Source organism: Gambusia affinis, linkage group LG16 (genome assembly GCF_019740435.1).
Source record: "Gambusia affinis linkage group LG16, SWU_Gaff_1.0, whole genome shotgun sequence".
NCBI classification, from domain to species: domain Eukaryota; kingdom Metazoa; phylum Chordata; class Actinopteri; order Cyprinodontiformes; family Poeciliidae; genus Gambusia; species Gambusia affinis.
The window spans coordinates 25,375,509-25,386,089 of NC_057883.1; the positions used below are offsets into that span (position 1 = coordinate 25,375,509).

At 37.1% G+C, this 10,581-nt stretch overlaps 1 protein-coding gene across 1 annotated transcript; it reads right to left on the reverse strand.

The window, feature by feature from the left end:
• Window positions 1-6,447: 6,447 nt before the first annotated feature.
• On the reverse strand, window positions 6,448-10,089 carry htr1b (5-hydroxytryptamine (serotonin) receptor 1B). The gene has a single exon (XM_044142429.1). The coding sequence runs from the start codon at window positions 9,762-9,764 to the stop codon at window positions 8,613-8,615; it is 1,152 nt and encodes a 383-aa protein (XP_043998364.1). The 5' UTR covers window positions 9,765-10,089; the 3' UTR covers window positions 6,448-8,612.
• Window positions 10,090-10,581: the final 492 nt, after the last annotated feature.

Genomic DNA, 10,581 nt, shown 5'->3' on the forward strand with positions numbered 1-10,581 from the left:
TTTGGGCGTTTTGCCACTTTAAATCCAAATAAGCTGCTGGCCAAACCCCCAGTTCAACCTTCACAATCGCACCTGAAAATGGCTGCGAACAGACGTGCAATTATTTAACAGCACATCTTTGAAAAGCAGAAGTGGAGCCTCCTGCACAACCAACAAGAACGCAGTAAGTGGTTTCTGGATAAAATGATTGGCGGCCATTTTCCCTTGTCCGAAGGGCTGATTGTCTTTTCAAAACGTAAAATTTTTCACAACATGCTGCATTCAAGACTGACTGAAAAAACTGAAATTTGTGGTTTTCTTACATTAATAAACTTAGATATGTCTATAAAACATAACAAGATAAGATCCCGTCAACAACAACACACTTGTCTTTTCCAGCAGCCATTGTACAGCGCATGTAGCAATAAATCTTCGACAAATTTTGAAATAATATGAAATGCAACAATATTTTGTTTCATTTTTGTGATCAAGCATTTTTGAATTGAATTTGAAAACCAGCTGTCCCAACATCGTGGCGCTTCACTTGGGTTGCTAGGTAACAGGCCAGGCTTTGCTGCGGTTACTAGGTGAAAGTCTGATTATATTCCAAAAGTTTTTGAAACAGCTCATTTTCCATACACCAAAAATATTAATTTATTGCCAAAATACTGCTGGATGAGTTTTTTTAAGCTCGTGGAGAAACAAACAGTTTTTAGAAGCAGTTGAGACCCAAATTGAAGTACAAAAACGTTTAAAAGGAGAATTTTAAAACCTGAAAATGAGCTGCTGAAGCTCCTCAAAGACCAGATTGCCCCTTTTAGTTTAAAGAGACTCTGCTCTGCTGAATTTAAAATTCTGACCATTATGCACTTTCTTATTCATGGAAACATCCAGATGATAAAATGAAACCTGTCAATCATTTCAAATCCATCCTAGCATAGTAATTTTCCACAAAGAGAGATCAGTTTTATGAAAATAGCCTCAGATTAAACTTAGCTTTCTCTCTTTGTAACCTGAGACAGGCAGAGTGAAACCTCCACCTTGTAGATTAGAGAAGAACCAAATTGATTCAATCGGGTTTCACCGTCACTTCACCGGCCTGCAACAATTCATTTAGGTGATAACATGGACAACATGCTGAAATCATGTCAAACCAATTACTACGAAGACATTAAATGTGTTTAGTTGAAGAAACAACCAAATCAGGGCTTGAATTTTTGTTTTTAGTATTTACTTCATCCTCAGGTTTGGCATCTGCTGAAAACTTGTCTGTGTCTTGAAAGGAGAGGAAGGTGACCTGGATAAGCAGCTGAAAGTGGAAAGCAGCACGCTCGGTAAATAAACTCGTCTGCATCCTCCTCCTACTCGCTCCGTGATGATGGCTGTAATTTGGAGGTGGAGGAGGTGGACGTTGTTTGGTTCGGCTGGCGCCACAATTTCTATAAAGGTTTAATGGAGCTGAGAGTCCAGGAACATTTCTGAAGCCTTCCCCAAAAACAGCCAGTTATTATAATTTGAGGAATTAAAAAGTGCTTTTATCAAATTCACTTTGGTTTTTTTCTCCTTCTTCAGCCATTATCTCACTCTAAAAGTTGCATTAATGTGAGAATAAAGTAAAGAGAAAATGAAGTTGTAATTATTTCAGAATGAAGTCTAAATGATACAACAATAACTTGGAGAATGAAAACATAATAATATGAGGATAAAATAACAGTAAAGTTGTATTAATATGAGAATAAAATCTCATATAGTTGTAATTATACCAAGAATAAAGAAGTAACAGAAAGAGAATAAAATGTTATTCTTATTATTTCCCTTCTTTAACCAGGTAAACCACTTTAAGATCTAGATTTCATTTTCAAGAGGGACCTGGACAGAAGACTGCACAGCAACCTGCTTACAAAATAAAACAAATTAATACGTACACACAAGAGTGAAACAATAATAAAAATTAATAATATAAGAATACAGTTGTAATAAAATGACAATAAAATGATAATACAGTAATAAACTTGTAATAATATGAGAATAAAGTTGTAATAATATAAGAATAAATTTGTAATAATATGAGAATAAATTTGTAATAATATGAGAATAAAGTTGTAATAATATGTGAATAAAGTTGTAATAATATAAGAATAAATTTGTAATAATATGTGAATAAATTTGTAATAATATGTGAATAAATTTGTGATAATATGTGAATAAATTTGTAATAATGTAAGAATAAATTTGTAATAATGTAAGAATAAATTTGTAATAATGTAAGAATAACTGGTCTCCTAACTTGGCTGCTTTTTTGCTTGTTTCCAATCTAAAACTTTGTATTTTTAACCCAACAAAAAGCAACAAACTGTTGTGTTTTCTGCCAGTTGAGATGTTGCAGGATGTAAAGTCGACGTCATCCTCCACTGACCTGCTTCCTGCTGACGAACTGGGTCGGTTCCAGTCGGGTCCTTCTGGACCCGGCCGATCTCTCACAGGGCTTTGGGAGCGCAGATGTTAAGTCGACATGTCTGCCGTTATTCTGCTCATTGATCTGAGGTTTCTTGGTTGGAGCGTTTGAAGCATGAAACGTGGTGAAGATGATGGCAGCTGGTCGACTCAACACTTCAAACAACAGAGTGAAACCTTCAGGGCCCCATTTCTAAATAAAATGCACAGATTGAGGTAATTAAGGCAGTGAAAAAGTGAAGCTAATGGAGAGCAACAGTCACTCCTGTTAATGTCTGCCTCCCAACGGAAACATAAAGTTCAGTGGGCCTGACCTTTGAGCTCAAATGTCAGCAGAAAACAACACGTCTGACTGCCAGCAGTTTTTGTTCCCATCACACATCAGATGATTAGTTTGTTTTGTGGTTCGTCTGTTTCCAGTCTGAGCTGCTGCAGTCATGAGGCGCCGTCTGTAAAGTTACAGTCAAATACTAACAGCAAAATTTCAAAATTTCATACATTTATAAATATCAGACGTCCAAACTAAATATTTAATCCACAAGCTAAATGTTTTGTTTGAAACGTAAATAATTATCTTCTTAATTAAACATTTTAGTCTGAGATTTAGTTTCTAAATTAAATATTTAATTTGAAAACTAAATATTTAGTTTCTAAACAAAACATTTATAAATTCTTAGTTTATTCAGTTTTTGAACAAAATATTTGGTATGTGAATTAAATATTAATTGTGCAAGATAAATATTTAGTTCCTAACCAAAAGTCTGAACTAGTTTGTAAACTACAATTTTTGTTTACAAACTAAATATTTAGTTCCCAACTAAATGTTTATATCTGAGCCAAATGTTTAGTTAGTAAACTAGACATTTAAATTCAAATGAACAATTAATATTTAGTGAATATGTAGTTTGGTTTTTCTTACATTCTTAAATGTTTCGTGGTTTTTTTTTTTTTTAACTAAATATTTAGCTTTCAAATTAAATATTTAACTAAATATTTGGCCTCAAAGTTAAATATGTATTTCGGGAGCTGTGACGCCATGTTTCCTCTGGAGGATCTAGAATAAATTTCTCTCCAACAGAAAGTCAAAATAAATCCTGTTTCCAGTTTTCCAGGAACCAAGTAGGAAACAAACAGATGGAAGAGAAACTAAACTGGAACTAAATTATTGGCAGAGTAACGCTACAAATAATGGGAATATGCCACTTCCCCGTGATGCATGATGATTCCCAGATATGTAAATGACAACAGCAGCTGCAGCAGCTGCAGCACGAAGACCAGCAGCTGCAGCAGCCATTTCTACAAAACGTTATTCAGGAGGACAGAAAACAAACAGAAAACAAACAGAAAACAAACAGAAAACAAACAGAAAACTGGCTTCAGGCTTTTCAGATGTTTTGCTGTTGAATTATTTGAAAACATGTGTGTCATTTTCTTTTTGCTTTTCAATCATAAATTCCCACTGAAACACAATGAAGTTTGCAGTTTCAAGGTGAGCAAACGCAGAAAAAAATTCAATAACTCCTTTTGCAAGGCCAGTTATTGTTGTGGCTGAAGTTCCTGCTGTGGAACGGAGCGGTGTGTTATTAGACGTGTAGGTGAGCTGGAGGAGAAACGAATGCAAAGTGCTGTGAACCTTTAAACACTATATGGCCGCTGAGATGCTGTAAGAAAATAACACACACTACTGAAGACTAGGCTGCAACACACACAAGTGATAAAATCCAGGAAGCTGTCAGTGGCCATAAACGAGCCACTTACTGGCTTCACTCTATCCTACCAATAGATTGTCACTAGAATCATATTAATTATGTAAACTTTAATCTATTAGGGCTGCTATAGGTTTGCAGTCAAGATGTTCATAATCTGAAAGGTGTGGAGGATCGATTTAAAACGTACATTTCCGTCAGGAATCTATGAAGTTGGATGCTGTTAGATAAAAGATTACTGAAAGTTACCATCAGATGTGGCGTTTCGTTGTTTTGCAGCCGTCTGATAGATGATCTGCTGCGTTTACTAACCACCCAGCCCAGGATCGTCTTTAAGAGCAGGTGGCCTCCATTTTCCAGGTGCTGAATGTTTTAAACCTTCTCTAATCAGAAAGGGTGAAACAATGAAGCTGCTAACCAAACTACATGCGATAAATTCATATTTTACAGCTTCGTCATCGATGTGTTTGGCCTCGGTAAGTGTTGTCCTTCAGATGATCAAAATAAATAAGCAAAGCGATATGATTATTGCACGATGCAATGGTTGTGTTTGAATAATCAGATGATGTGCTCTGCAGCTGCTGCACATGAGTCATTCAGTAAATCACAAACCCTTTACTGAGAATAAAAAATGATTCGGTTTCCTCCGGGTGACTCATGCGCTGGAAAATTGTCCTGCTGCTGCACGACTGAAGAGCAAAGGTATCATTTCTGATAACACACATATTTATGAGTTCTCATTTTGTTTAACAAAGTTGGATATTTTCCCCAAACGCCTGATGTATGGAGTCCCATTCTGGCCGACTGAACTCTGGCACTACAGATGGCTGCACTGCAAAAACTCAAAATCTTAACAAGTAATTTCCATCTAGTACAAAAAATATCTTAGTGCACTAGAAACAAGATAAAACTAAAGTTTCACCAAGATCTAAGAGCTTCTTTTAATATCGATGGAAAAGTGCTGGTTCTGTCGGAACGTGGAAAACATGTTGGAATTTCTTTTGTTTTTGAAGTGTATCTGCAATATTAAAATCTGTTTGATCTGAAACATTTTAGTTTGACAATAAAACAAAAACAAAAGAAATGTAGGAGGGTGCAAATACTTTTTAACATCAGTGTAAGAATTACCAATAAAAATCTGTTAAAATGTTCAAATTGTTCTCTGCTGTCGTCTGATTGATAAAGTTTGGAGAGGGTGCACTTTCTTTTTTTGGTACATGTTCTATAAATCTAGTTATTCTGCCCAGGAACATTTATAAATAGCTCTTTAAGGGAAACTTTAAGTCAGGATTTTCTTTGTCTAATCTCTGTTTTATGTTCATCTTTTCTTGTCTTTGCTGCATTTTTAATCTGTTCTTTAAATGAAAATTTGTTTTATGTCATAAAAAATGAACATTTTGCACAAGAACATCAACTGTTTCCTGCAACAACAAAATAATTATTTCAAGACAATAATCTCGTCTAGTTTCTGGTGAAATTAGTTTAGTACTTGAAATAAAACAAAACTAACTTAGAAGTAATGTTTCAATAATAGGATGTTAATTTAAATAAATAATCCCTGAATGTTGATTAATATTAGATTCTCTGCCAGAACCTTTTCATCAATATTATTGACCTAAAAGAAGTTTTTATGTGTTTTCTGAAAAGTTAGTTTTGTTTCTTTGTTTGGAATAGAAACCAGACCAAAGTTCCTTAGTGAGACTTGAATCTGTATTTTCTGTAACTTTCTGCACATGGACATTTAGAAAGAGTTGGATTTTCTCTTTTCAGTCTCTGCTTTACTTTAATCTTTTCTTCGTTTTGATGCTTTTTTTAAATCAGAACTTATGAAAACCTGAACATTTTGCATCATTAATCTTGTTAAACACAAAATCATAACAATTATTGGAGGAAAAATTCAAATTCTGCATCAGCTGTTCCATTTCCCATCCTTTCTCTGCAGACTAGTTCTCTGAGGAAGAGCTTTGTTCAAATATTTCATGCATATTAAAATTCTCAAACAGAACAGACGCCTGCGGGGAGGGCTGTGTTTATGCCTTTGCTGACATTATGAGGGCAGAAGAGTTTTTCCCACCATCATATCTCAGTGATATCTGACAGCTGCTGATCAAATAGATGTGTGCTCCTCCCAGAGGGAGCCGAGCAGAGAAATGAGACGGACTGGAAGAGGGTGGAGAAACCAAACAGTATGAAAATGAAATCTCCTGTTTTCATTCTTCATATTTTCCCAAAGCATTTAGAGCCACAAAACGTTGCTCAGTAGGATTTTTGCCATCATTTTTATTTTTCTGAGGGCAGAAATCTCTCATTCACAGACATTAAAAAGCTTTTATTTCACAAATTTGCACCACAATATTTAGTTTTTGAGTAAAGAAAAACATTGTTTTCTATTGCACTTCCCTTCAGCTGTAAGGTTTTACATACAGGTTCACACATGCTCAGTACAACAGGAGGTGTTGGTGCAGCAGAACTGAAGTCATCATGGCTCTCAGCTTGGCAAATATCAGATGAAGTGTTTCTTCTTTTGCTTGACATCGATTTTATGTGAATGTTTTCCTGCTGCAGCCTGCAGGACTTTTATTTCTCTCCATTTTCTAACCAGATGATCACTGAGTGGAGCAGAACATCAGGCTGTGATCGGGAGCAAAACAAATGTAACCTCTGGATTACTTTAACCGTGACAGGATGTTTTCAGGTTTAAAAGGCATCAATCACTCTGAAAAAGATCAAAATGAACCAGTTCTTCCTGCGATTAGCACCAATCAGTGATCAATATCTCAGATTAAACGTTCATTCAGCATCACTGTTATGCACCTTGTTGAATTTGACAAATACAAACGTATTAAAGCTCATCAATACATTTTGTGATGCATGAAAGTGGGCAGTTTTGGATCAGATTAAAAAAATATCAAAATCAGCTAATCATATTTTGAGGAAAGCTGGAGCTGGTTGATCGATGCGTTTCTTGAGACATTAATAAACGTTGAATTAAAATAAATCTGTTTCATTGAGCCAAAAACACAGAACATGTTTTTCTCAATCAATCTGAGTTCATCCAATCAATGATCAATATGAGAAATAAAATTCAGGATCGATCAGCAGCATGTGCAAAAAAATAAATAAATGATGACATGAATCCTGTTAGTGTGGAGGAACAGATTGATTGATGATTGATCTTTGTTTGAACATTTAATTAAAATAAATGTTTCAGAATCTTCCTGATCTGGACTGAAAATCAGATCTGGTCCAAATTCACACAGACTGAAGATAGTGACTCATTTCTACACAGAAAAGCAACTTTCACTTCCATTTGCTCAAATTCATGACAGATTAAAATAGATTATCCAACATTTTATCATACGACTGTAAATTACAAGGTTTTTTTCTCTATGATTCACATTTTATTTCCATTCCTCTTGTAACTAAACCTGAACAAGGTCATAAATAATGAAATATGTGCTGCACAGTTTCATCCAAACTAATGATTTTGTGTTGCACACATTTAAATAAATATGACAATGTGACTGAAATAAAGGCAGCAGGAGGTTTCATAGGGGTCATAATGTGTCGTTGTTTCAGTCCCTCATCCGCCTGTTGTCATTTCCTCCCTTCCTTCTTCCACTCCATATTTCTCAATAAACAGTTTCATGTCCATGAGGGTATTCTTGGCTACAGTTTATTATTTTAATTATTCAAAGTGATAAAAGGTTATAAAAATGGAAAAACTCCATGTGTAAGTTAATCACTTCTCCATTCTACAAAGAGGATTTGAGCACTGCAATAAAAACCTCACTTACATCTCACAAGTTTTTCTCCAAAAGTCAAAAATTTGGTCTAAAAAATTCTAAATTCCACACCAAAATTTGGAGATAAAAGTCAGAATTTTTAGATTAAAGTCAAAATTTGGAGATTTAAGTCAAACTCTGAGATCAAGATCAAAATTCTGTCAGAATTCTGAGAAAAATTTCAAAATTCAGTTTCAAAAAGTCAAAATTTTTAGATTAAACTAAGAATTCTGAGATTAAGATCCAAATTTGACATCTAAATGCTGAGAAAAAAGTTAAAAAATTTATTAGTAAATCAGATTTCATTTTTTGTGCCCCTAATCCTCTTTCTTGCTATTCTCAATATTTTAAATAAAATAAAACAGATCTTGACCTCGAGTGACTTCCTGCTTCCATACACAAAAATAAATAACAAAAAAAGACAAGAAATGGTGAAATAACCATCAAATAGTCAAAATAAGTAGAATTGGAATGGTCCTGTAGAATTTTATTGAATTACTTGGAGCTTTTTTGAATGACGTGTTATCTCCATGAATCATCAAAATATTGAATTACTCCGAGAAATAGACGGATCCGTGATGCCATGTCAGTTTACAGGTACGAAATGGAAACAGTTAAGGACGAAATGGCAAGAAATGTTTTGTTTTTTATACATATACAACAAAAACGTTTAGTTTGGAGGATCAGTTCAGGACCTGCAGCATCTGAAGCGCACCAGTTTCTGGAAAGCCTTCTTGAAATCCTCGTTGGACATGGTGTAAATGATGGGGTTGATCAGAGAGTTCAGGTATCCCAACCAGGTGAAGAAGTCGAACAGCTCGGGGTTCAAACATGTCTCACATGTGGCCACCAGCAGCGTGTAAATGAAAAACGGAAGCCAGCAGACGATGTAGGCGCCGAGGATGATCCCCAGAGTCTTGGTGGCTTTTCGCTCCCTGGCCGCGGAGATGCGCTTTTTCTCCAAAAGCGCGTCGGACACCGTGACTTTCACCTGGTTCTCGCTGGTCGACGACCCGGTGTCGCTGGACGGAGTGTCGTGCCTCGCGTGCAGCGACGTCGTGGACGCCACGGATCCGGGAGAGTTGGTGACCAGGTGCGCAGAGGTCAGTCTCTTCCCGACCTTTTTTGGAGACTGTCTCAGAATGCGCTTCCGGGCCTCCACGTAAATCCTCCCGTACAGCACGATGAGCAGCAGGGTGGGGATGTAAAACGCCCCGAAGGTGGAGTAGATGGTGTAAAAGATGTGGTCCGTGTTGACGCTGCAGCTGGTCAGCTCCTCCGCCTTCACCTGCCTCCAGAAGAGAGGCGGCAGGGAGATGGAGATGGCGATGACCCAGGCGGTGGCCACCATCCCGACCGCGCGTCCCGGCGTGCGCTTTTTGGAGTACTCCACCGCATCCGTGATGGCCCAGTACCTATCCAGCGCAATTACGCACAGATGCAGGATGGACGCGGTGCAGCAGGTTATGTCGGAGGAGAGCCAGATGTCGCAGACGATCTGGCCGAGCGTCCAGCTGTGGATGACCGTGTACAGGACGCAGATGGGCATCACCAGGATGGACACCAGGAGGTCGGTGACCGCCAGGGACGCGATCAGAAAGTTCGCCGGAGTTTGCAGCTTCTTCGATTGGGAAATGGTTGCGATGACGAAGGCGTTGGAGAGCGTGGTGGCCAGCGTGATGACCGACAGGACGGCCGCCAGAGAGACCTGATAGGCGAGGCTCTCCGCGCTCTCAGGTAGGAGAGAGACGGAGCTGTCATTGGAGGCGTTCACCGGCTGAGTCGGTCCCAAAAGCTCCATCACTTCTTCCACTTTTACTTCCCCCACTGATGCTGCCATCCGGTCAGAGAAACAGAGAAACTCGTCTTCATTGTTTCTTTTTTATTCGCGTTCGGCTGGAAAAATGTAGAACCAGAATTCCATATATCTTTTCCATTCTAAATTAATTAATTATTATTATTAATTTTTTTTTTTTTTTTTTTTTTTCATTCCACAAAGTAAATTTCTAACTGCGATCGCGCTGAAAGAGGCAGAAAATGTTGGAGAATAAATGTCGATCCGGATGTTTTAACATCTGGGAGGAAGTCGCAGTCGATCCGCATGAAGCCCAGATGTTTTCCAGAGTTGTGGCTCCTTGTGGCTGAACGGAGATCCGAGCTGATGACTCGTTTTATACTCTGACATCAAACCAGCGCAGCTGATCACAGCCTGATCCTCTGGAGGAGAAGGACCTGCGCTGGGTCAAAGCGCCCACAGCTTCCATCAGGCAAGAAAATAATAAGAAGAAGGATATATAATGTTCAGACATTTAGATTAATACTCCAGGAATATTTCTGAGTTTGAACAGGTGATAATTTGCTATAAAAGGTTTAAATTTTGGGATTAAACTCGGAAGTTTTATTTGAAAAAACAAGGAGATGTCTGAGCTAAACAAGCCGAACATTTAGACATTAATCTCAGAAATTTTATAGAAAAAAACAGAATTATCTGAGTTTCAAAAGTAAAAAATCTTTTAGAAACAAAAACTCAGAAATTATTTTTGATTAATCTTTTGTTTAATAAAAAAAGCTTACATTTCTAGATAGATCTTAGAAATTTCTGATCTTGAAAAGTCAAAAATATGCCAAGAAAAAACTCAGAAATGTTGAGATTAACC